The 25,740-nt window shown below is 42.5% G+C and overlaps 3 protein-coding genes across 4 annotated transcripts in view; all 3 read right to left on the bottom strand.

The window, feature by feature from the left end:
- LOC139337758 (peroxisomal succinyl-coenzyme A thioesterase-like) overlaps positions 1-25,740 on the bottom strand; it is a 172,352-nt gene that overhangs the window by 39,405 nt on the left and 107,207 nt on the right. The window lies entirely within an intron of this gene.
- LOC139337757 (peroxisomal succinyl-coenzyme A thioesterase-like) lies at positions 3,358-13,391 on the bottom strand. Of its 2 annotated transcripts, XM_070972499.1 has the most exons (11): positions 13,321-13,391; positions 12,747-13,048; positions 12,520-12,619; positions 12,236-12,426; positions 11,781-11,950; positions 10,425-10,544; positions 9,950-10,032; positions 9,360-9,453; positions 8,783-8,863; positions 5,451-5,592; positions 3,364-5,317 (listed from the first exon to the last, which is right to left on the bottom strand). In XM_070972499.1, the coding sequence occupies exons 2-11, from the start codon at positions 13,024-13,026 to the stop codon at positions 5,181-5,183; spliced, it is 1,398 nt and encodes a 465-aa protein (XP_070828600.1). In that variant the 5' UTR covers positions 13,027-13,048; positions 13,321-13,391; the 3' UTR covers positions 3,364-5,180. The 2 variants fall into 2 exon arrangements, with proteins under 2 accessions (XP_070828601.1, XP_070828600.1); XM_070972500.1 differs by lacking the exon at positions 13,321-13,391 and having other exon boundaries at positions 3,358-5,317; positions 12,747-13,078.
- Positions 23,794-25,230, bottom strand: kbtbd13b (kelch repeat and BTB domain containing 13b). The gene has a single exon (XM_070973008.1). The coding sequence runs from the start codon at positions 25,228-25,230 to the stop codon at positions 23,794-23,796; it is 1,437 nt and encodes a 478-aa protein (XP_070829109.1).

The raw sequence follows: 25,740 nt of genomic DNA, 5'->3' as shown, positions 1-25,740 counted from the left end.
TAAGCGTCTTAAAAAAGAAGCTGACCATAGCCAAATGAATTCAGTACTTTCAGTAAGTTAAATACTTCACAACTGTAATATAATACCTACTTAACTACACTTTCTTCATATGTAATACACAAGTACTTGTGCACCTTATTGTTTTCTGAAACAGAGCTCCAACCAGGCTGAGCACTGAAGTGTCGCTGGGTGGGTGGACGGCATCAACAGCACTAAAGCACGCACACGTCTGTGACTAAAAGTGTGTATCCAACGTAGTAAAACCCATGCTTTGTAAAAAATAACAATAAAATGTAAATTACAGCCTCGTTATATCTGAGGTTTTGTAGAATCAGTCATTTAGAAAGTTGGAAAAAGTTGTTTCTACTGGGTGATGACAGCAAAATAACTCATCTGGATCTGTGTGTCACCTCTGTGCTCAATAAGGTCCACAAAAACTTCTAATTTCCTCCCAAATTACGTAATTATCCCTTTACTTACGTAAAACGATACTTACTGTCTGAAGCAGAGTGATAACAGACCAAAGAGTTGTTGTCTTCAGGTTTGTTGCCTGTCTGTTGTTTTTATTTTCTGGACTCGTCACAGTTTGGGAACAAAGACCGTGACTGAATCCTTATTCGACCGTCTAAAGTTCAGCTTCAGTCTCCTCCCACGCCAACATAAATTTAGATGAGATAATCATTTCTTGATCCCCTAGAGGTGAAATTTGGGTGTTACAGCAGCAAAGAGACAGAAAAAGAACAGATTAAACTTAACCAATAAGTAATTAAATAAAACATAAAATAAAAATAATAGATTAAGAACTACAAACTACACAGAGCAATTAAAGTCCAAACTCAAAATTGCAATAGTCAACAGGCAACAGCAGTACACATACAGAGAGTTCAGAGCCAGGTTGTCAACGCCATAGCTGAGCATTTCCTTCCTGAAGCTGCAGGGATCAGTGCAGGATTCAGACCGCCAGGCTCTCATTTGTCACATGCTTCAGCAACCAATCCCATCAACTCGGTATTTGCAAGCTAAGGTTTACCGTTTTCACTATGACAGAGGCAGAGACGTGCTCTGTTTTCCACTGCGAAGTTGCAAAAGGAGAAATGGTGAGCCTTCGTCTATCATCAATGGACCTGAAATTCCAACAGGGAAAACTCAGGTTTGCTGAATCCATTTCCAAGAGCACTGTTATGACAATTTCACATAAAATCAGATCGGTTTTTCTGCAAAGCTTATGTTGAAGCCCTTTGCTGTTCAATCCATTGATCCTGGGGACACAGGGAGCATGAACCAGCATGTTTGAAAGGATGTCATGATAAAGGTCGATAAAGGTCGTCCTCCAAATCTGCTGGTATAGTTGTAATAGATGTATTTAATAGACTTATATTTCACCACAAACCCATTACTGTCCACATTTTGTCGTTTTTCAATGTGTACACCTATTTTTATGTGTTTATTTTGGGGAGCTTTTGTTTTGTTAATTAACTTTATTTTGATGAGTGGCCGTTTACACTTCAGTGACGTCACTTCCTCTGTATTCGCGCCATTCTCTTCAGTCGGAAAAAGGACACGCTGAGGAGAGGTAAATTGCTCAAGTCATTTATGTGTAAGAACGCTCAACTAAAGTGATATTACTGTTTATAGATCACAAATATTGTCTATTGATGCTGTCATGTTTATTAAAGTATGTATACGTGTTGAATATCATGTACAGCACCATAGTGTAACATGCTAGCTAGCCGTCGTAGAATTAGGCTAACAGCAGAGGGATGGTTTCTAATGTAGTCCGCTGTTCTCCCCTTTTCCCCCAGTGTGAAAATGTGTGTATAGAAGCATCACAGGAGATTTGCTGTACACGAAGCCAGTCCTGGTTGGCAAGAGAGAAGTCGTCCTCGCCTTCTTTCTCAAACCACACAACACAGCGCAGGGTTTTTATAGCAACAGAGTGTCAGGCCAGACTGGCTACATTGATGTGAAGGTGAGCAGGTATGCCTGAGCTGCAGGTGAGTGGTGGAGGGGTGGTTGATGACAGGTGGATATTCATTTGCACCCTCTACAGTTAAAAGAACTTTGGTTCTACATTATATGCATTAGTCTATATGCAATGTGGTGACTGTGTCCCTTGTACCGTGACAACCCCAACAGATATGGACGAAACCAAGCTGCGATAACTTAAGGATTAGTGCTGTCAGGCGATTGAAAAAATTTATCTAATTAATTACAGGATTTGTAATTAATTAATCTAATTAATTGCATTTTAATCTCATATCTGCTAAAGGTCCCCAAATAAAGAACTTGAATTCTAGGACATTACAATTCACTGACATTCACATTACAGCTGGTGAATTCTTTTCATCACAGTAGTTCTCGACGGTAGCTGGAAATTAGAGTCAGATGACGCTATCTGAAACGCCTCTTTTAGGCCCTCGTCTTCCACGATTGAAATCGGCCTGCAATCAGCAGCAACCCACTTTGCGATTGAGTTTGTCAGTTTTTCTGTCGTGCCTTTGTTCATTCGTTTTCCTAACTCAGCAAGTGTGGGTTGGCGGAGTGAGCTCATGGTAGCACTAGCGGCACTAGCAGCAACTACATGTTTAGCGTTTAAATGATAATTCAGGCTGGAGCTGCTACGGTGATAGGAAAATTCTTTTTTACACAAGGTACAAATCACTGCGTTCTTGTTAATAGTCCCGTCTTTGTTCTTTTTATAAATAAACTTGCCGTTCAAAGGTCCAAGTAGGCTTACCTCGCTCTCCGGTGTCGCATCCATGTCTGTTGTCACCCTGCTTTTGACTAGTGGCGCAGGTAGGATGCGACCTGCCACTGCAGCCTATGGGTCACTCAGAGGGCCAAATTTAAAATGCTTGTGCATTGACTTGCCACTCATGATTAATTGTGTTAATTTTTATAGCGCGTTAATTTGCAGCGTAATTCATTAATCTAATTAACACGTTAAACTGACAGCCCTATTAAGGATCCATGCTACTGTGCTGAAATACTGAATGAGGTCATGACTTTGGCTCTCTATTCATAACAATTTATCAATTTAAGATAACACTAATATGCTTTGACTGTGGACTGGAATCTGATTCATTTTGTATTTTGTTCATGAAGTGGCGTTATGATGGTACAGTAAGAATGCAAAATAAAGACAGATTTCCTGAACAGATAATCGATACAAAACAATTTATAAACATTTTGGTAACTGATTAATCAGTTACCATATATCAATTAAGACTTCAAACTATTATTCTCTGGTTTCTCCAGTCTGAGGATTTGATTCTTTCTCTGGTTTGTATCACTTTAAACTACATGTGTTTGTGTTAGGGACTGTTGGTGGGACAACACAAGACAACTGAAGACGTCACTTTGGACTCTGGGATGAGCATTTTTTAATATTTTCTGTCAATTAATTAATCTAACAATTAAAGAGAACATTAAACAACAATTGCATGACACCACATTCATATGGCAGGTGCAGAACATTCACCAAATGTCACCAAAAACTCACCCTGCGAAATAATTATCCAATGGTGGCGTGTTTCCACCTTCACTGCAAAGATGTAGCATGGGAGTGGTATTGTGGGGTGTCAAGATGTGAAAAGGTTGGTGGTTTTCAACCTGCAGAGCAAGATGGGCACTGACTCTGCTGTCCTGCTTCTTCAGGGAACTTGTCCACAAAGGAAGAGCACAGGTGTAATCAATAGCATTTATAATGGCTGCCTTCCATTTTGGTGAGCCGCTTTGAGGGTACAGTATGAATGGAGCCATCGTTAATGTGATTATTTACACTAGTGCTTTTCCTGCTTTGACAGGTCAAAATGTCTGCAGTGAAAAGGCTCTATGCTGAGGCAGGGAAGTGTAATGGTCTCGCCATGGTATGGGGTTTGACCACGTCTTGGAGGTAGAACAGAGCAGGTCCTGTCAGGGCCTTGTACGCAATTACAATTAGTCTTTTGGCAGATGCTTTTATCCAAAGCGACGTACATGTGAATTCACAGCATTGGGAGCAGTTTTTGGGGTATCTTGCCAAGACCAAAACTGGACTTGAGCTGCAGCAGTGAGTGAGGGTTGTGAAAGGAGAAGAGGACTGGTGTAGGAAGAGAAGAGTTTAACATTTTCTTTAACGATATCCTGGAAAACCTTTCGCCTCATAATGCCCACTCTCCACTGTGTGAGCCTTATCAAGGCCCATCCCTCTTGGGACATGAGAAGGTGCTACAGACACATCTCATTTGTAAAAAAGCCAACAGAAACGCACTCTCTTTGAAATGACCTGTGATTGGCGACATTTCCAAAGCCTGAACACAGCCAAAAGGAAAGTCAAGTTTTCACTCAGATCACTTAAACGATAATATCCCAAAAGATTATTGAGGATTTTTTTTCACAATGGTGCCAAAAGGAACCTGCCTATGACAGTTTTAATATCTTTACATTGAGTGCATGTTCCTTACAGAATCAACTTTAAAATTCTCATGCTTTCAAAGCGCTTCACGGCCAGGCTCCAAATTTTATCTCTGTATTATTGTGCTTGGATAAACCTGCACAGTCTGAGGTCGTCAGGCAGGAATCTTTGAGCCATGTTAAAGTGTAAGACTTTATGGGACCAAACTTTTACAGAAAGGGCAGCTGAACTCTGGAACAAACTGCCTCACCAACTCAGATGTGCAAAATCATCTACTTTTAAATCACCTCAGAAACTTAAAATAGTCTGCATACTGTAAAAACAGTATGTGTGGACATACTGTGTGTATGTATTGATTAGTGATATATAAACAAACTTTCTTTATTGGTCCTCTGCTGATTCTAGCAGGAAAATTTAACATCTATTCAAGCTAAGTGCTCCAACTGTGATCATGCACCATTGCCTGTGGGGAACATGAATGGGACTTTCCCTTCCTCAACCTCTAATGCTCTATAACAATGTTTCTCAAGTGGTGGGTTGCGACCTAAAAGTGGGTTGCAGACCCATTTTCAGTGGGGTCGCGGCCCTTTTGCCTGGGCAAGAAAAAAGTATTTTTAAGAAAAAAAAAAAAATCCTGTGCTTTTATTTTGAAGGGGATTTTTTATGTAGCGTGCCATCTGTTTTCCTCCATTTGCGTTGCAGCTTGTCATTAAGGGGTGATGGTGGGTCCTGAACCCAGACCAGTTGAGAACCACTGCTCTATAGTATTAGCTGTTGTGTTGGTTTACAGGTGGGATAATGAAGCTGCACCAGGGTTTCTGCCGCCGTACAGATGCTCCCTCAGAAAGACCAGCATCTTCCTCCAGGCATCTTCCTGAGCGCGAGAATGAGCCACCATCTCTCCGCCCCACAGAGCCACCACTGCAAAGACAACAGAAAGCTGAAACGGCTGGAAAAACTCAAGTCTGAAGTCCTGATTTTGTTGTCTTCACCTCGAATCATTCAGTGTCAGGTCAGTTTCTGTCTACAGCTCCAGGTCTGAATGTGAACCTACTCTTCTCATATGTGTTGACTGATCTGAAGGCGCTGGCTCGCACGTGCGGCGTGTATGGAGGTTCAATCAGGTGACCAGCGTTCGGATACGACAGGATAGTCAGCAGATGGCTATTCCCTGCCCGCTCCATCATGTCCTTCATCTGGAAAACAGGAAGTAAAAAAACTTAAAGTTGTCAGATGGTTTCCTTGAAGCATGGCGTGTGTACATTCTCCTCCTCCCTGTAGCATGTGTGTGCTGTGAGTAATTTTAATCTTAATCTTAATCCTTTCTTTTTCATTTGCTCTCCTTTTATTCTTTTATATTATAGAAATAAACTCAAAACTCCAATCTGGAAACCATCCTCTGAGAATTGAGTGAGTCTCACAGCCAGAGGCTAGAAAACTCATAATCTCTCAAAACTCCAGAAGCTCATGAGCTAACGACTGAAATAAAGGTTGCTGTAGATTGAAAATGAAGCAGGAGACCAGCTAAATAAATAAAATTAGGGATTGACCAATTATCGGCCTGGCCAATAGTATCGGCCAATATTCATAATTTTTTCGATAATCGGCATGGGCCGTTTTTTCCACCGATAACCGATAATTAAGTAATGTATTTTAAAACGCGCTCCTTTGGCTCTGAAGTCACCACTCTTGGCTGTGTAACAATGTCCCACATGTTACAGTCGCCTCTCCCTCAGCGCTCGTGCTCTCACTACACTCTGGTGCAGCAACGTAACGACTGGTGTTAAATGATCGTCTTTTTGCCCGTCACTCCTAAAGTCCAGGTATATGAGTCAGGCAGAGAGCACACGTCAAGGAGATTATTTTCAGTGTGTTTTATTTTCAATCAATACATTTACCGTCGCGTCTACAACTCACGTGTGTAATGAAGCCTTTTTTGTTTGCATTTACAGTTGCGAAGTGCCTTATTTATTATTATTTTTTTATTTATTTGTTTATTTGAACAGGTTAAAAAATGTATTATTCTTCCTTTCCTTATTCCTTATTCTTATTTATGTAATATGACATACAGTTCTAAGCACAAGAGTTTACATCTAGCCTACTCTTCTGAGATTCAGAATATGCCTTTATTTCTCTAAATATATATTAAATATAATAATAAATCAGGAACTATAAGTGGAAAAACTCCGGGAACCCCTGAAAGTTTAATCATTATTTACTCATTATGCTGTTTTATGTTAAAATTTAATCTGAAAAGTAACTACTAAAGCTATCAAATAAATGTAGTGAGCCAAGGTTCCTGCCACCCTCTTTATTGGTTTGCTCTTAATCATTAAGGGAAAGGGAAGGGAATCATTAATCATCACTTTTTGTTTAAAAATAATTAAACTTAGAGGCATTTTAATTAAGATTTTGGGTTTGTGTAATTTTACAAAAAGTTAAGGTCTTTTTTTCAGTGTACACAAAACAAACAAACAAACAAACAGTATACTGTATTCATTCTAATCCCAGGTGTGTTACTCTAAATTTTGACACCAACATTTTCAATTTTGCTGCAAACGAATATCGGTTCTAAATATCGACTATCGGTTTCGCTTGACTATTAATAATCGATATCGGCCCTGAAAAATCCATATCGGTCGATCTCTAAATAAAATGTATCATTTTTGTAAGATCTGGAGAAAATGAATGTATTCATCAATACACTTTTGAAGCATGGGATTTTCAGTATGATTTGTTTGAGGCTCGTGATTGTCGAACCTTATCAGGGTTATATTGTGGCCGTTTCACGAGCAAAAAAACTTTTTACATTTAAGTTTTTGAGCATCAGCCAGCCTGTGGCACAAGCAGATGACAGATAATTGGAGAGATTAAAAGGAGCTCGTAAGAAAGCATCATGTACTGTGTTAGAATCAGAATCAGTACTACCCTTTGTTGTTGTACTACCCTTTCCGATATTCTACAGTGACATTGAATTCTTGCAGCTTGAGTTCACAACAAATTACTCACATTTCATGTTTTGAAGATTCAGCGATCAGTGACGACAGACAGCGTTCTCCTGTCCAGATAATAACACCATTTATCTAACTGACTTGCTTTTGGAGCCTCAAGTGGCCATTTGAGGAGCTGCAGTTTTTGGCACTTCTGTGTTTTAAGCCCTCGAGGTTGCTGCGTGTTCAAAGCTTTTGAAAAAATCAGAAGCTAAATTTCCCCACATTTTTCTTCATTCTGTACTGGCCTGAATAAGCACTTAAGTATTGCACAAATTGTTGGTTCATTTACATATACCACCCTGTATACTCATAGTGCAGTGTTTCCCACACGTACACTTATTTGTGGCGGCCCGCCACGAATAAATTTTAGCCGCCACAAATACAGTTTTCGGCTTTTGACTCGACCTCGCCTCCGGACTGTTTGCTTTGAGAATGTCGCGTGTCATTACAATTCTGGTGCACTGGGTGGCAGTATGCATTGTAACGCCGCCTCTAAATTAATAAGACGCAGAAGAAAAAGTCGTGGTGGAAGAGGCCTGGCTCGAACGACGAAGGTAAGACGTGCCAGTACAAAGTGGTCAAATAAGCCCAAGAGTGGTCCGAACAACTCTAACTCATTATGTTATATCAGCCTGTGTCTGTATCATACCTGAAGCTGAGACATGTGCAGAGACATTAACTGTTAGTGTATGTTAGCCGACAGGCATCAGAGCTGCTGCCGTAATCTAAATCTCTGCTCATTAGTAATTAACTTGGATGTTCACTCCTTTACACAGATGAGTATAGAAAAATATTTTCTAAAGAAGAAAAGCCCTCGTCTTGAAGAGGAGGTAGGTTCCGGACCTCACGGGGTATTATCAAAACGGTATAAGACGCTTAAGAAACGCATGGAGTAGTGACAAGTCTTCCATCAGTGTGAAATGTCTTTGCTTTCAATATTTCCAGGCTTCAACTAGCGCCGCAGCTGTGGCAGCAGATGCAGCTGCGGCAGAGAGAGAGAGAGATGCAGCAGTAAGAAGGAGAGAGGAGGAGGAGGAGGAAGGGATAGTAGTAGCGGGTAACGTTACGCAGGGAGATGTAGGGCCTTGGAGTATTTCTTTAGGAAGCCCAGAAGAATTGGTTGCTCAGATAAAGAGTGCAAACTTTGCAACCAGTAGTGATGTAAATGTCTCTATAAATGTAAATATACTTGTATATCTAGTACAAACTAAATAAATACTCCAGTAAAAACTAAATACAAGCTATTATTCACATCTTTTATTACTATGTATATCTATTAATCTTAACACCCCCACCCCCCCGGACCACACCACCACAAATAGATCCTTGATCCTGCAAACCTTTGGACCGAGGCTGTTATTCTCACAGGATGTTGTCATGTCAGTAAACTCACGTCCACTGCAGCCTCGTAGGCGGGCCAGTTCTGATCGTCCTCACCGACAACCACCAGCACAGGACACTGGAGTCGTCCCACCTGCTTAAACACAAACAACAGCAGCAATCAGGAGCTTCAGATATTTATGCATCACCAGATATCACCTGCAGAACCATTACTCAAAGTTGGAGAGCCACATTTATCTCCAAATACTTCTTTTTCTTGTAGATTCAGCAGTAAATGCAAAAATATTAATTCATCCACTTTGAATTAATATTCAAGAAGTGTCCAATCAAAAATGATAATTGTGTTAATAATGCAAAACACCTGTTAATTTGAAGGAAATTCATCTCACATATTTGTTCTATAAAAGGTCTCATAATAAACTGAATGTTTAAAAAACAATGTGCATTTAATCTATAAAATGTAGAATTTATCATTTGCAGGGAAAACATTGTTCTATCAAAATTAAATTTGCCATAAAAAACCCAACAAAGACACTTTTGAGACCAGAAACAATTACAAAATTGAATAATCGTAATTAATAATAGTAATTTCTGGAAGAGACAGAGAAATCCTGGCTGGTGATACTCACGTCCACTTTGAGTTCAGGGTCAGTGGGGATGGGCAGCGTCAGACCTCGACAGATCACCTGGTCCTCCACATTGACTCGAATCTTACTGGCATTTCTGATTGGACAACAAAAAAATGTAACAAAGTCTTCATCTTCCCCAGTTCTGCCTGATGATGACTCCATTATTGGCAATTAAGACTTTGGCCAAAACGAGACTGACATCTGTTTGCCTCCTTATGTTTCCTTCTTTGACTTTATATGAAATATGATTGACAGCAGATCAGCTTACTTCTGAGAGAAATCCAGTAATTGTTCCACAGATCTGTTAATGGGCTGAACATGACTACCACCAACACACACATCACAATTTCTCCTTATGTCTGACTGGACAACAGACACGGAAAAGTTCTTCATCTTCCTCAAGTCTGACCGATGATGACTCAGCTCAGACTTTGGCCAAAAGCAGATTCATGCTGTTCACCTCCTTTCTTTCAATAATAATAATAATAATAATAACAATAATAATACACACACACACACACACACACACACACACACACACACACACACACACAGAGCAGGAATCATAAAGTAACTGAACGCAAACTTACTCAGTGAAGGCATTCAGCATTTGTTCCACTGATCCATGAATTGGCTGCACATGACTCCCACTAATAATCACTGCACACCTGAGCTGAGAGACCAAACACGCCCGCGCGCGTGCACACACACAAACATTTAGAATATAAGCTTCACACAGGATCAGCTGTGACAGAAACCTGTCATTGAATTCATTGATGACTCAGGACAGAAAATGTGCACAAGATGACAAAGTAGATGATGCGATCGTCAGCTTAGAGCTTCATGAGAAGACATTAACTCAATTGTCACAGAGCCTTTGTGTGCAGTTCAGCTTGGGAGGAATGAGGACAAGCAACTGAACTGTCTTTTTCACTTATTGGGTCTCCACGTTCTCAACTGAAGCTCCATTTAGGACGGTTGGCTTCAATTAACCTTCGTTAAAGTAATGGAGTTTCGTTATGCTATGTGAAGATGATGAAAGTAACTTTCAGCAATATAGCTTACCTTCATTACTTTAGAGTAAACGGCCATTTTGAGGGTAATACTGGTGCCAAAGGAAAGACCCAACATGGCGATCCTGCTGCCGAGGATCTGAGGATGCTGCTCCAGGACCCTGAAGGCCATCTGCAGCAGGAAGATGTGAGAAAGCAAACTGTTACAAGAGCTGAATGTTTTGTGAGCTTAAATACTGCACTCATTGCTATGAGCCTCAGGTGTGTGATCAGGTGAACGGGCAGGTAGTACTGAGGACACAGGTGAGCAGATGAGGAGACAGTGGCGGCAAGTAAGAGACCTGAATATACTGTGACAGAAAAGTAAACAAACAGGCTGAACATATTTCCTGCGCTGTTTAATATGGAACCAGCTGATTTACCTGAGAATCTACAACATGAAATCACTGAGTTGCAAAGCAACAACGTGCTCAAAGCGAGGTACAACAACGGCCCTCTGCTTGAGCTCTAGAAACTGGGTGTACCTCATACCTTTGTGGAGCTGTGGAAGACATCCTGCCTCATGACAAAAATAGGCTAGTTGTGGATCTGAGGAGGGCCAACAGACTCAACAACCTGATCCGTGGGGCCAGTGGTGTTGGATTCTGTGGCAGTGGTGAGGATGGTAGAATTCTGTGGATTTGAGCCTTGACTGATTGGACTGCCTGATCATGCTCAGTGTTTCCTCTACATTCATTTAGGAGTGGCAGGCCACCATTCCTAAATCCTAGCCGCCACTCCTTCAAATTACTTTTTTTTTTTTTTAATTGGCGCAAATACACCACCGCTGCATGTCTCAACCTTCACAGCAGAGTCTGACGGTAATTACTCGCAATAGCGCTGCCTTGAAAGTGACGTCACGTCAAGCCCCCAGGCACCAGGTCAGAGTCAGAGGAGTGTCGTCTTGGAAAATAGCTTAAGATAACTCATAACAGATTTTACAAGTTAAAAAGACATTCACAAAATATTGATGGCCAGCCAACGTTACGTAACATATCAGTAGCTTAAGTTAATTGGGCCCGGTGCCAACTCAGTGTCGCTAACGTGAGTAAACTAACTGATAGCATTAAGCTAAGATCTACACACTATGATGTAACTGCTGACTGCATTTTCAGATGAGCTTGTTCAAACATCTCTCTAAGAAGAGAAAGACAGCTGATGAAGATGACGCTAGTCAGTAGTGATGTGTCGGTCACGAACGAAACGGCTCATAGAGCCGACTCTTTGAAGTGAACGATTGGAGCCTCCTGCCTGGGAGCCGGAGCAAGAGCTGCTTTACTTGACATGGTGGTAATAGGTTTTTAAAAATCCTTGAGTTAGTTTGAGGTTGATTAGATTTTTTTGTAATTCAGATGCTTATTGGGTTTACCTCAAAGTAGCTGTTGTCCACCATCTTCCCAGTTTCTATGGTGATTTTAGGTGTCAGGTAGTCGAGAGCCAGGGAGGCAAAGCCATGGGAGGCCAGCAGCGCTGCACGGTACTCCACCAACTTCCCTCCACCACCCCACAGATCCAAGATGCCAGGGAAAGGTCCTGGTCCTTCAGACAAATTAAAACATCAGAAACAGTTCACAGTTTAAACAAAGGTGGGTATATTTCTGTTCCTGCAACTAAGATTACATTTGATGGAAGTCGTTTTGAGTGTTTCCTGCATTCATTTTTCACTTGGTTATTCCAACAGCGCCGACCAGTTGCAACTAACTTATACTGAACTACATTGAATTAAATTTCATGGTCAATGGTAGTCCACTGGTCATTGCATAGACTGTCACATGTGACCTTCACCCACAGGACATCTTCCTCCAGACTCTCCTCTGGTCCTACCTGAGGGCAGGAAGAGGGTTGCAGTGAGTCCATCCTCTGTGATCGGGACCCTGCGGACGCCGGGTGCCATGTACCAGCGCTCCACCACTGCACCAGCAAGCTGCACCTGATCCATGAAGCCCTCAGTCTGGTGACCTTGATATACTGAGATTGTAACCTCCATGGGAGTCTGGACGTTCTCTTTCCTCATCCTGAAGGACGATGGGCAAGAGTCAACTCTGCGACTAATAATTGATTCAGTATTGATTGATATTATCTGAACAGCTCCATCCTTGTTGGCCTACCTGAGTGCAGGTTTGCTGCCAGGAACTGGTCTGAGGCTCCACAGCAGACCCATCTGCTCAACCCCAGAATATGTCCCGCCCAGACTGGGATCCTCTGAAACTGTAAAGTAAAAGGCATAAAAAAGTATTTCTCATTTTGATGTTTAATCATTTCTATGAAGTGCCATCATTTTATTAAAACATGTTTTTTCACTGAATATTCCAAATTTAGGCACTGGACCACGTACCATTCACAGACCCGGCGGCATTGGCGGTGTAGTGAGCAAACGCCTCCCAGCTATGTCCATCTTCACACTTGTGGAGGGCGTGGATGGTCAGCTGGAAACCTGGTGGGACGTTCTGGACCAGGACAACAAACTTCTCATCCATGAGTCCTCTGGACGGCTTGACTGACAGCTTCACACAACGTCTCCTGTCCATCCTGAACTGAGCAGACAGATAAAATAATTGATATGTCAAAACATGGAAAAGAATATAACCAAAACTATATGACTGGACAGATGCCATTAGAGGGAGAATCGTTTCTTTTCTCACAATGCAAAATGCTGACCACCCAAAAGAAAGAAAGTTACCCAGAGAGCTGCAAAGCTACTCTGATGAAAAACATAATCAAATATGTTAAATACTTAATTACTTTTTTCCACATTGTAGCATCAGCGTATGAGCATAAAACACAATTTGCCTGGCTTCAGTTGATGGAGACACACACACAAAATCACAAAAGTCTTCAAATATGTTGTATTGCCTTCTTCGTTTTGCTGTTAAATTTCTCATGAGAGATTGAAATATCTGCAAAAATACAACTTTCCGCACAATTAAGGCAGAGACTGTAACGGGTTGTATTTCTAAGTGGTACCCATAATGTTCTTCCCATGTCATTAACATAATCCACCCACTTGTCGACTACTGCATTGCCTATTAAAAGTTGCTACAAAAGTTGATCTATGGACTGCGCCCCCTGGTGAGCTCGTCCATGGACCCACTGCAGTTTGCGTACCAGCCTGGCATTGGAGTGGACGATGCCCTCATCTTCCTCCTCCATCGAGCCCTGTCTCACCTGGAGTCACCTGGGAGCTCTGTTCGGATCCTTTTCCTGGACCTCAGCAGTGCTTTCAACACCATCAGGCCAGCCATCCTGAGAAACAAGCTGGAGCTTTCAGGAGTGGACCAACACCTAACATGCTGGATAGTGGATTACCTCTCCAACCGCCCACAGTATGTGAGGACACGGGACTGTGTGTCAGGGACTGTCCTCTGCAGTGTGGGGGCCCCCCAGGGAACGGTGCTGGCACCGTTCCTCTTCACCCTCTATACGGCTGACTTTTCCGACCTGTCACCCACCTGCCACCTGCAGAAGTTCTCTGATGACTCTGCCATTGTCGGCCTCATCACAGATGGGGACGATAGGTCATACAGAGGACTCATTCAGGACTTTGTGGACTGGTGTCAGCAGAACCACCTGCTGATCAATGCGGATAAAACCAAGGAGCTGGTTGTGGACTTCCGTCGGCGTCCACATTGTCCCCCATCACCAGTGAACATCCAGGGAAGGGACATTGAGATGGTGACATCTTATAAGTACCTGGGTGTTCATCTGAACAACAAACTGGACTGGACTCATAACACCATTGCACTTTACAAAAAAGGACAGAGCAGACTCTATCTGCTCAGGAGGCTGAGGTCTTTTGGGGTGGGGGGGGCACTCCTGAAGACCTTCTATGACTCTGTTGTGGCCTCTGCCTTGTTCTATGGTGTAGTCTGCTGGGGGAGCAGCATCACAGCAGCTGACAGGAAGAGGCTGGACAAACTCATCAGGAAGGCCAGCTCTGTCCTGGGATGTCCTCTGGAACAGGTGGAGGAGGTGGGGGAGAGGAGGATGACAGCCAAGCTGTCCTCCATGACAGACAATGACTCCCACCCCCTCCAACACACACTCACTGCACTGAGGAGCTCCATCAGTGACAGGATGATACATCCAAAGTGTGTGAAGGAGCGGTATCGCAGGTCATTCCTTCCTGCAGCCGTCAGACTGTACAATAAGAACTGCTCAAAGTAATCTGATAATTCATCTGTAAATCATCTGTGAATAACATGTGCAATAATCTGGGCAACAACTGGTGAAGTAATCTGCGCATTTATCTGAAATTTATTTGTAAATTATCTGTTCAAGAACCAGAGCAAAATTTTACTGGGGCAATAATCTGTACAATACATCCTGTATATAACAGTCTGCAAACACAATTTATAATTTTCATCTTGATAATTTATCTGTATCTGTACATAACAGTCTGCAAACACAATTTCTAATTTAGAGACACTTATTTCTATCACGCTTTTTTTATTTATACTTGTATATACTTACTGATTGTCTACCTCGTCTATTTTTTCTTACTGATGCTGCTGTAATTTGGAATTTCCCCTTGTGGGACTAATAAAGGTATATTGAATATTGAATTGAATTGAATTGATCCTCATGACTCTGCTGTCAGAAATAAATGTGAGTGCCAGCAGGACACAAAGTTCAACACAATCCCAAACACACCTACAGCACATTCTTCAGTATCTCCCGGTATACCAGATGGCCAGTACACTACTGCTAGTGTACATTACACTAATAACCTGACATGAATCCACTTTCCTTGGTGCCCCTGACCATACCAACTTATTCATCACATATATCACACTAACCTCTGCAGTGGCTGAAATGCTTCTCTTTGGCGAGGCGTCTGAGGTCAGGTAGTAGTGATGGTGATGATGATGCTACTTACAGCTGGTTTTCCATGTTTGGGTCAGTCAGTCTTGAGTAGAACTGAGTCTTAGCATAAGTCGGTTTTGAAAGGAGCGGCTCAGAGTAGCAGGCAGTCACTTTGAAACTCAATGATCTTGTGTTGTTGCTTGTCGGGCACATCAGCTTGTTCCACATGTGTTCTGTTCCTTTTGTTTACTTTGCAAGTCATGAAGCCTCTTGCCAAATATCGGGTATGCATTCAGGTACCGCACAGAAGAACATTTAAGTCTACTGTTGCACATGTTTTTAATTACTGAAAAGTAATTACTTTTCGTATTTAGAAATAGCTTCATGGGCAGGATCAAATGGTCTGGTGGACTGTTTCTGGCCTGGAGGCTGGACATTCCCCACCCCTGATTTGGGGCGTCGATGTGTCAGGTTATGGTTCAAGGTGAAGACTTGAAAAGGTTATTAGATATATTATCATTTACAGTAAGCAACATAATGTGTTATTTATGTTGGTTTTGGTGCGTTGTTTTTTGTTGTTTTTTCAACTGAAGTTTCATTTTCCATGAAATGATATGAAATTAACGCATTAACCAGTGGTGGAGGAAGTACACATGTTTTCTTTAATTTCAAGGCATTTTTGTTCCATCCTCCAGAAGGATCTATCATACAATTGTAATGTGATTACTGATGCATTAACAAGAATGCAGTATTTTTACAACACTTTGTTGAGGTGAGGTTATTTTCACTGCAGGACAAACTGTTCGGTCTTTTATTCTTTAAACGTCCAAAATACCTGAGAAGTTGATCACATGAACTGTATTAAATACATACACAGTTTTCAGACAAATGAATAAGTACATTTCCCTATGACACGTGGAGTATAAGTATTGAGCAACAGAAAATAGGAATACTCAAGTAAAGTCCATGTACCTTATAACTGCACGTACAGTACTTGAGTAAATGTACTGAGTGACATTCCACCAGTGACATAGTTCCCACAACACAAACACAGAAGAATCAGTGCAGTGAACAAACGGCGGAGAAATATACATCGTGTAGACTCTGGACTCTGAATACGCGATCAAAGCTCACATGTGCGTTTCGTGTATGAAGTACACTTACTGTCCGAACAGTCCGCAGAGCGTTGACGTATCTGGTGTTAAACTCCACCAAGAGTCGAAACAACTCTTCTGGTCAGGCAGTCTGACCGACTGCTGACGGTCACTCGGCCGCCTGAAGGACGGCCAGGCCGGATGGAGCTTCAATCCCCTCCCACGGCAACTCCACGGTGACTGGACACAAGATGGCGCCATCGACTGGCCGAAACTCCAACTTCTGTTTGTGTTCACATCAACCGGAAGTTCTCATAAGCAGTATATAAATGGACGGAAGTTTAGCTTTTTGCGGATCTGAGTCGTGGCTAAAGACTACAAATGTGAAGATAAGAAATGTGAATGTATGGAGTTAAAAATGCTCTTTGCCGTCGGGTGGAAACGGTTTAAGACCCCTGTCGCCTTTATGCCACCGCGAGCATAAAACATATCGGAATCTCCCGCCACTTTCGGCGGTCGTGTTGCATTGTGGGTAATGTAAGCACCTGGTCTTGCATCGAAGACGAAGGCTGCAGTACTCTTTCAATGTGAATCAAACAGACTTCATATTTAAGACATGACATTTCTCAGTCTTGATAGCCTAATTGTGCTGTTTGTGAGTTTTTGTATCAAACTACGGAGAGCGATCAAACCTTTTCAATGATTTCTTAAGAGAATTTGTGCTTATGACAGATACAGACCTTTACTATCAGTTAAATTCGTGTTGACAGACGAACTGTTGACTGCGTAAAAATCATACAGGCGATATCGAGGCTGCAGTAGGCCAAGCACTGCAATGATAATGAGTCACCAACAGAGACAATCTTATCAGGCAGAGGTTGTCAGCAAGACCCCATAAACAGCATCTGAAACATCTTATTGAAAGATTTATTATTTTTTACGGTTTCTTACTTGTTACACACAATGAACTGGATCTCACAGTGTCTCATGTTTGAGATATCAGGAAAACACCTCCTCTTACTGGTGACTAACAAGTAGTATTTAATGAAGCAGAAAACACATGAACACATGCACAGATGCTATGAATGGATGAGTATATGTTGATGCCAAGCCAGCAAAATTATGTTGTTACAGCAGTAATAGGAATAATAATGAATAAAGAGGGAGGTGTAGAAAAGAATAAAAACAAAAATCAATAAGAAATAAAGAAAAATCAACTGTATACATACACATATATGTACATTATGTACAAAACTGTATCAAAATAAAGTTGCCTTTAGAAGGATGGCTCAGTTAGCATATGGATAATGAAAATACAGTGTTTGTGTACTATTGCACAGTATAAATGATATATAAGCACAGTGAAAAAAGTGTAATATTTCAAAGGATATTTGCACAAATGTTAAACATAAACATAATGGAAATCACCGTCAGTCTCATGTCTCCAGACGACACCACACACCCTCTGACCTTTGACCTCTGATGAGAATGGGGTCTCGCTGTTACCCACAACAGCGCACAACAACAAAGTGTCGGCGTCTGGTTGTCAGTCAGCAACAAGACATGCATCTGTCCCGTGGGGGCCCTCTGATTTCATGAGGGGGCAAAACATGCACGTGTAACATGCAGGAAGGTTCCTCCGGTTCCTCCGGTTCCTCCGGTTCCTCCGGTTCCTCTGCTTCCTGGCATTGCAGTGGCACCTTTGTTTCATAAAGGAACATGCGTCTTTGCCGTCTTAATGCTTCAGCAGTAAAACAGGTTGGGATTTTCTGTTCATCTCAGAAGTCAAAGAGCATCTGTAGAGACTGATAACATTCACATTAAAAACAGAGATAAATAACACAGAAACCACTGGCTCCAAATAAAAACTACACACTTCCAGACTGCAGTGCTGCCGACCTTCTGATGAGTGGACTCTTCCTCCTGAGCCACAGCTGCCTCTACACAGACGCTCGCTGTCTCTGACCTCCACCCGGATGGACATCGTCGGTCACACATACGACGGCTTACTGTATCTCAGACTCGTGCATTACAAAATACACCTTCCAACCAGTGTGTCCAGCTGTGTTTGCAGCTCCAGAGTCAGTTCATGGGAGAATTTACAGCTGTGAAACGTACACCAGTTAGCTGCTCGCTAACCTAAATGTAGCCAGGCCAGTTGTGTGTCTTTGTGGACGATCCTGATTTATATCAGCGTTTTATCTCCAAACTCAACACTCTGATGATGAATGAACCTCAGCTCCCAGCAGCCTCACGGACGCTATCACGCTAATCACGCTAACAACAAGTCAACGTGAAGAAAACATATGGAGATGAGTTAAGAAGTCAAAGTTCAGCTGTCTGCGGCCTGGTGAGAAATGCCTTGAGCCACGCCTCCTCGCCGCCTCGCCGCCTGTCCACACACACACACACACACACACACACACACACACACACACACACACACACACACACACACACACACATTAAATCACTGACAACAGAGACTGGTTAAGGGAAGCAGACTGAAATGCTCGTCTCCTTTAAAATATATTCATTCATTTAATATTCATGGGAGACACACATCATTGTCTGCTTATTGTGAAGGGGGAGGGCGGGGTGAAGTGGGGTTTAGGGGGAGGCGGTATCTCATTCACAACAAAGAGACACAAAGGAGGGGACACCTGTTAGCATCAGGACTGGGCCACATCCACAATATTATGTTTTTTTTTTGCATAACTTTTACACCTTGTGTCCACACCACATTTCTTGATCCACAACAAATTGTTTGTTTTTTTAGTGTGAATTTGATGTGTGTGAGTGAGGGATAGACCCTGACTATCTCAGTTGGTGGCTACTGTGAATAAAAACGTTTTTTTTTGTAACTGCGTTTGAATTTTTTTCACAAAATTTGTGTCTGAGTGAGAGTTCATGTGCGAGGATGATAGAGGATCTTTGGTTACAGTGTCAAACATGACCTTTTTATTACAGGAAGTTATTATAGGAAGCATCATTTTATTTCTCTGGGATTAGGGTTCTCAAACTGCATGTTGCATGTTTGCCATGGGGCCCTGCACATTGAAAAATGATGCTACAGGGGCCTTAAAAAGAGACGCCTGTTCTGTCCAGCGGGGGGCAGCGTGAGAGGTTAGCAGGTTCATCCCGGTGGGTTCAGTCTTTTCTGTCTTCTTCCCTCTCTTTCTTATTTTTCTCTATTTCTGTCACCAGTTTATTTATTATTCATTTCAGTTTTAAGACATTTAAATGTTCACTTGAAATTATTTGCTTTGTAAATTTACAAAAACACAAAAATATAACCTCAGTGGCATCATGCATGACTTTTACTCTGCTGATTTATACCGACTGCCAATGAGAGCATTTGATGCTGACGCGGCTCAGAGGTGAACTGAGGACACACTGGCTCTGAGTACAAATTCTCTCTCTCACTCACACACTCACACACTCACACACACACACACACACACACACACACACTCAAATACATATACTACAGCAGGCACACAGGAGGGCAGAGCGGCTGCAGCTGCAACCTAATTTACTCAAGTAAAAAACAAAAGCAATACAACAGTTTAGAAATACTATGTTTTATTTCATTTTTTTTTTTCTTAAGTAAGAGAACAAAAAAATAGCATCAGAAGATCAGAATGGCCCGGAATAATGTGTATGCCATTATTATTCATAGATTAATGTATGTATCATAATATAACTGAATTACTTTATATACTGCAGTGTAGACAGACAAATGATAAATTTTGAGGTTGATTTTGATGGCTCTGTGCCTTAACGGCTTCTTGCAAGACGAGAAGATTGAAACCACTGAATATATTACATATATATACAGCACATATTCTAAATGAACCTGCTGTAAAACCACAATGTGGCCTTTTTGCACCTGTTTCACTCAGTCTTTGTGCTAAGCTAAGCTAACCGGCTGCTGGCTGTAGTTTCTCATTGAACATTTAAGTATGGAGACTTACGTCAAATATCTCATTTGATTATCCGCAGGAACACAAATGAGTTCCCAAAATGCCGAACTATAACCTTCTCTCTCCTCTTCTGCACGAACACCAACAGCAAAACAACAGACATGCAAACATGTTTTTTAAATGCATATTTGTGATGAATTGACACAACAACACACACACACACACACACACACACACACACACACACACACACACACACACACACACACACACACACACACACACACACACATACACACACACACACACACACACACACACACACACACCAGTGAGCTTCCTTAGAGCCACATTTGTTTAAAGAAGACCAACTTCATGCTGCCTCAGTCCACAGTCTATAAATAGGCCTTTTTCCCACTGAGAGACGACCGACAGCGCTCGTCTTTGTGCTGAAGGCAGCGAAGGGGAGACGCTGGGGGTGGGTTGTACCTCCTGATGGATGAGCCTCTTTACGTCTAATTCATGCATGTGCAGAGCTGAGAAAGTCATAAAATGCAAAATACCAAAACTTTTATGGGTTTATTTGGAGAAAGTTTGGTTTTTCTAGCCTACTTTTTCTACTGCAGAGGTCAAAGGTCTAACTGTGTCAACACACATACACTTTACCACAGCAGAACACACTTCCTTTTCTTCAGTGGGGATTAATGAATTTATTGAAAGGACATTTTGCTCTATTTCCTTCAAATTCAAGATAATGTGAGAAATAGATACGGATAAAAGTTTACCATAATTAATGTATTTCAATGGGATTTTAGGGGAGATAATCAATGAATACATTAAGAGATTATCTGCACACCTTAAGAAGAAACAAGAACATGGTGATGAAGATGTTTTTAAAGTTTCGCGTGACAGTCCGTTCATCATTCATTCATGAATGCCTGAGATGTGAGGGGGTTAGGATCAGGGGCTGCCGCGGGGTCAATGGCACCACAGCAACGATGACATCACATCACTGCTTCAGGCCACCAGTCTGTGTGTTTGTGTGTGTGTGTGTGTGTGTGTGTGGTCTGTGTGTGTGTGGAGGCTGTATTTAGACTGACCTAGTTCCTCTGCTGTGCTGGTCGGATAAAAACACATCACATGTAAACACAGAGATCACGGATCACTGTGTCACCTCGCTGACTTCAACCGGCAGTCAAAACAAACACACACTTTCCTTTTACCAGCCCATCTGTGTGTTTTCCATCGCTGAGGTAATTCTGCTGGTTTTTCAAACCTGTTATCTGTTGGCTCAGAAAGTCTCTGGAGTGGCAGAGGAAGAAGAGCAAACGTCATCCTTGTTATCCCGGAGGCATCAGAGCTTCAGTTTGATCCAACTTTACAGACGAACACTTGACCTTTGTAGACGTTATATGTTCACTGACACTCAGCTCGTGTCGTATTGTAATGGTGGCAATCAGCTGAATAAACTGTTCACATCAGCATCCGGGTTTTAAGACTGAGTCAAAGGAATTCAACAGCCCTCTCCACCAAAACATCTGCACACATTTCAACAAATTGTGGCTACATGGCTGCACAGCCTTCATCACTACTGGTTCATCTATATGATTCCAGTAAACTCCTAATAACATTTCCAGTTAGTTCACCTCATCAAAAAGGAGCTCCACACTGTTTCTGTTTGGTTTTTACACATTAATATATACCTGCATCATGATAAAAACATGAAGGTGAAGCTATCGTTCAGGCTGAAGAGCTAAGCTAATGAGTGATAACTCAGTGATGTTGCATTGATGAGACTAAATGGAAGTATCATAAAAATATATATTAAAAACTAATTTATCTGTTATCCAACATCCACTAACAAGGCAAAAGTCAAAAACTTACATTTATAAGCAAGTATGTGCAACATAAAACATACATGTTACCATTTGAAGTGCTGTGCCAGAGTTAGCTTAAAGCTAATTTTCACCTGCAGTCCCATAGCAGGTCACAAACATGCACACAGTGACGGAACAGCATGAACTAGACATTAGTTGCATAGTTTAGGATGTTTTTCAAAAGTAAGGTGAAGCAGGACGGGTTTGACAAACGCAGATCATCTGAGAGTGAATTTTGAATGTGAAGGGCAGCAAAGCGGACCCTCAGATCACGCGCTCAGACTCTGAAAACCTGATTAACGTCCACAGATAGACGCTCATCCCTCACTGAGTCAAAGCTCTGGCTCCTGGCTTCACTCCCGGACTCAAGCCGGAGGTTGCAGAGGGCGTCGGCCCAAGCGCCGTGTCCCGGCCTGACCCCAGCGTCTCTCTTTATCCTGGGTCAGATTTAGCATCGCTGCCTGCTGCTGGCGCCCCTCCCAGCAGCCCATGGTGCCTGGCTCTGCCTGCCATTCACCTCCATTGTCATCGTCCCTCAGTGCCAAGAGGAAACAGAGGCTGCTGCAGGAAACAGAAGCTCTGTGTGAGGACAAACACTGCAGTTCACATGCAGTCGACAGCACTGAGACACACACTGATTCAATGAGATGAATCAGATTTACATTTACATATTTTAAACACATCCTGCTAATGATGGAGGGCGTGCAGTCAAACAAATAATTCAAATTACAGTGTAAATCACATTTTATTGAAAGATTCAAGCAAAGATTTTGTATTTTAGTTGAAAAATTACAATGGAAAATCAGTTTCTTTGCTTTATTTTTAAACATTTCTGACGTAAATCAAGCTTTAACAGCATCAGAAAACTGAAATATCTCTAAATACAACAGACGAATAGAGCTCCTGCAGTCCCAAGTCAAGATAAAATTTATAGTATTAATTACTATAGTTCAGGTGAGAGAGAACAAGTATCTACAACATATGTGCTTTAACTTCATAACAAGGCAAATCAGTCACACAATACAGCCATCACACACAGAATTACATGAACAAATGTTAAAAAATCCCCATAAACCCCATATTAAAATTCAGTGGAGTCAGAAACTGCCAAGATGGCAACGGCTGGAGCCACTGACACTGAACTTCACAATGGCTCCTCAGAAATCTGTGGGTAACGTCACGAGGACTACATCCATGTTTCATATAGTCTAAGGTCGAGCTTAAAAGTCCCTCAGAGAAATGAATCTTTCTGACTTCAAACTATTGGCAGTAACGAGAATACCTGGACATCTGGCCAATGGAGACTCATACATGAGGATGAGTGTAAACCAAAATGTATCATCAGAGTCAATGTGGTCTCTGTTGTGCCCCAATATGTTTCCCTTTACCCCAACTTCAACCCAACCTTACCTCACACCAACCATGACAGGCAGCAATGCGGGAAACACGATTCACAGGAGAAACAGAGTTTGGTACAAAACCTTTTCTGACTTCCTTTTGGACATACCATGTTCCCAAGTCTCAACAAATAGCTTGGTGAAAAGATTACCATAGAAACGATAGACAAAACTACAAAGACCCAAAGTTGTAATAAATTTCCTGAAGCACAGGTTTGTAGAAAATCCATGTCGGAGTGTAAAAAGATATTGACAATCCAATAAATCCCAGAGCAAATGAAGCAGCTACTGCAGCATGAGAGAGTCTGGCAGCTGCAGCAGAAACGTCCACACAGACCCACTTCTGGGGAAACCCTTCATTTGCCGTCGGGGCTTCCAGTTTTTACCATCAATGGTGTACTCCAGAGTCATGGTCCTGTTGAGCGTGAACACAGAGTCACCTCTCACCACCGCCGTGAACAGTGAACCTTTGCTGTTGGCAAAGTGTCCTGGCAGAGATGACCACTGGCCCGAGCTGAGACTGTAGCAGTCCATCAGGCATCTCAGGAAGTCGTCCGACGGCCCGTTTCTCATTACGTACAGGCTGTCCCTGTGGCCGACCATGCAGTGGCCATAGCTCTGGTGCCTGATCAGCGAGCTAACGAGCAGCCACTCATCTTTACTTGGAACATACTCGTAGATCTCTGTGGTCTCCATTGGCCTCCATAAACACACAAATATCCTGTTCATGGCCTTGGTGCATGCCGCTCCTGCCGCCGGTCGAGGTAAGTGAGCAGCAAACTTCCACCTTCCTGAACTTATATCATATATTTCCACAGATGACATCACTGTCCGCTCGTACTCTCCTCCGACGGCGTAAAGGCGACCATCTACACCCACAAGGCTGAGATTGTATCGCAGCTGTGCCGGACTGGAGATCCTGCTCCAGCTGTTGTTTTCAATGCTGTAGCAGAAACAAGAGTCCACAACTTGTTTATGAAGTCCATGAACTCCTCCAACTATGTAGAGTTTGTTATCTAAAACAGTCACTCCAGCCATTGATGTACTGGCCTGTAGCGGAAGATCTGTTAATACCTTCCAGTTATTGACAGTTTCATCCAGGTAGCAGACCGTCCTGGAGGCAGCATGTACAGTTTCATCCACACCGCAGGTCACATGGGCCCCAACAGCCACGAAAACAGTGGGGCTCAAAGACTCCACGTAGGAGATCAGCTCTGAAGGAAGAGTTTTCCTGACCTCTGCCTCCAGCTCAGCGTACATGTTTCGGATAAACAGCGCAGCAGCACGGTAAAGATCCATGAGGCCGAAGGTTGCAGCTGTGTGATACATCAGCAAACAGTTGTCAGTGTCAAGGATGTTGATGAGATGCTTAGCGAGCGGTGCCACCTGCAAGAAAGCGGCGCATTCGATGGCCTCAACAATGTCATCGCCGTCCAGGATGGGCATCTCACCTCGTAAGACGGCCAGGGCGATGAGGAAGCCTCGAGCACGCAGAGACTTGAGGTGGATTTCTTCCTGCCAACACTCTTTCATCCCAGAGCGATACAAAGCTCGGAAATAGTCACAGCTCTGAACTAGAAACATCTTCTCCTCAGAGAAGTGAGTGTCTCCAACCACGATGGTTAATTTAGCCGACAGGAGTCCAGAGGCGCAACATGGCTGATATCTTATGCCTGCACCGCCACAGCTGCTGTCGTTTGATCCACCGCTGTGCACCGACATTCCTATTTTCTGACAGTAACGCTTGAGAAAATATCCCCCATGAAAATGCTGAGAGGTGCGAGTGTTTCCAGAAGTCTGGAAGTGGAACTGGAGAGAAGTGAGTCAGTAAGAAAGCAGCTTCACTCTTCGTGGAGGATCAGTTGTTTCACAGCTTTCAAAATAGACTAAGCTAAACATAGAAGAGAACAAATGACCTGAGTCACATTCACATTGTGGACAAGAGGGCAACGAGAGAACATGGGTTAGTGATATCTGCTGCAAACGCCCAATCAGTTCAGCCAACTCCTTTTCTCACTCACTGTAGGGATATCAAGCCATGATGATAGTTTTGGCCTGATTCACAGTTTTGAGATCTCCACTGCTGAGCCATTTGCTTTTCCCAAAATACAATGGAGTCTCAATGAGTGACAGCTGAAGGACCAATGAGCAGACTGCTGTGGATTCACTGACCACATGTTGAGACAGATTTGTTGCGCTGCTGAGGTGTTTGTGACACAGCTGTGAGTTTAT

Source organism: Chaetodon trifascialis, chromosome 10 (genome assembly GCF_039877785.1).
Source record: "Chaetodon trifascialis isolate fChaTrf1 chromosome 10, fChaTrf1.hap1, whole genome shotgun sequence".
NCBI lineage: Eukaryota > Metazoa > Chordata > Actinopteri > Chaetodontiformes > Chaetodontidae > Chaetodon > Chaetodon trifascialis.
The sequence above is the reverse complement of the archived record's forward strand: the minus strand, read 5'-3'. Positions and strand labels throughout refer to the sequence as shown.

Excerpts from the sequence above, each read along its gene's own strand:
- LOC139337757 (XM_070972499.1), bottom strand. The coding sequence starts at position 13,026 with ATGGCATCTGTCCAGTCATATAGTTTTGGTTATATTCTTTTCCATGTT. Across the intron at positions 12,620-12,746 it reads TGCCGCCGGGTCTGTGAATG|TTTCAGAGGATCCCAGTCTG; the intron begins GTACGTGGTCCA and ends TTTACTTTACAG. Across the intron at positions 5,318-5,450 it reads AGTCAACACATATGAGAAGA|TGGTGGCTCTGTGGGGCGGA; the intron begins GTAGGTTCACAT and ends TTGTCTTTGCAG.
- kbtbd13b (XM_070973008.1), bottom strand. The coding sequence starts at position 25,230 with ATGTCGGTGCACAGCGGTGGATCAAACGACAGCAGCTGTGGCGGTGCA.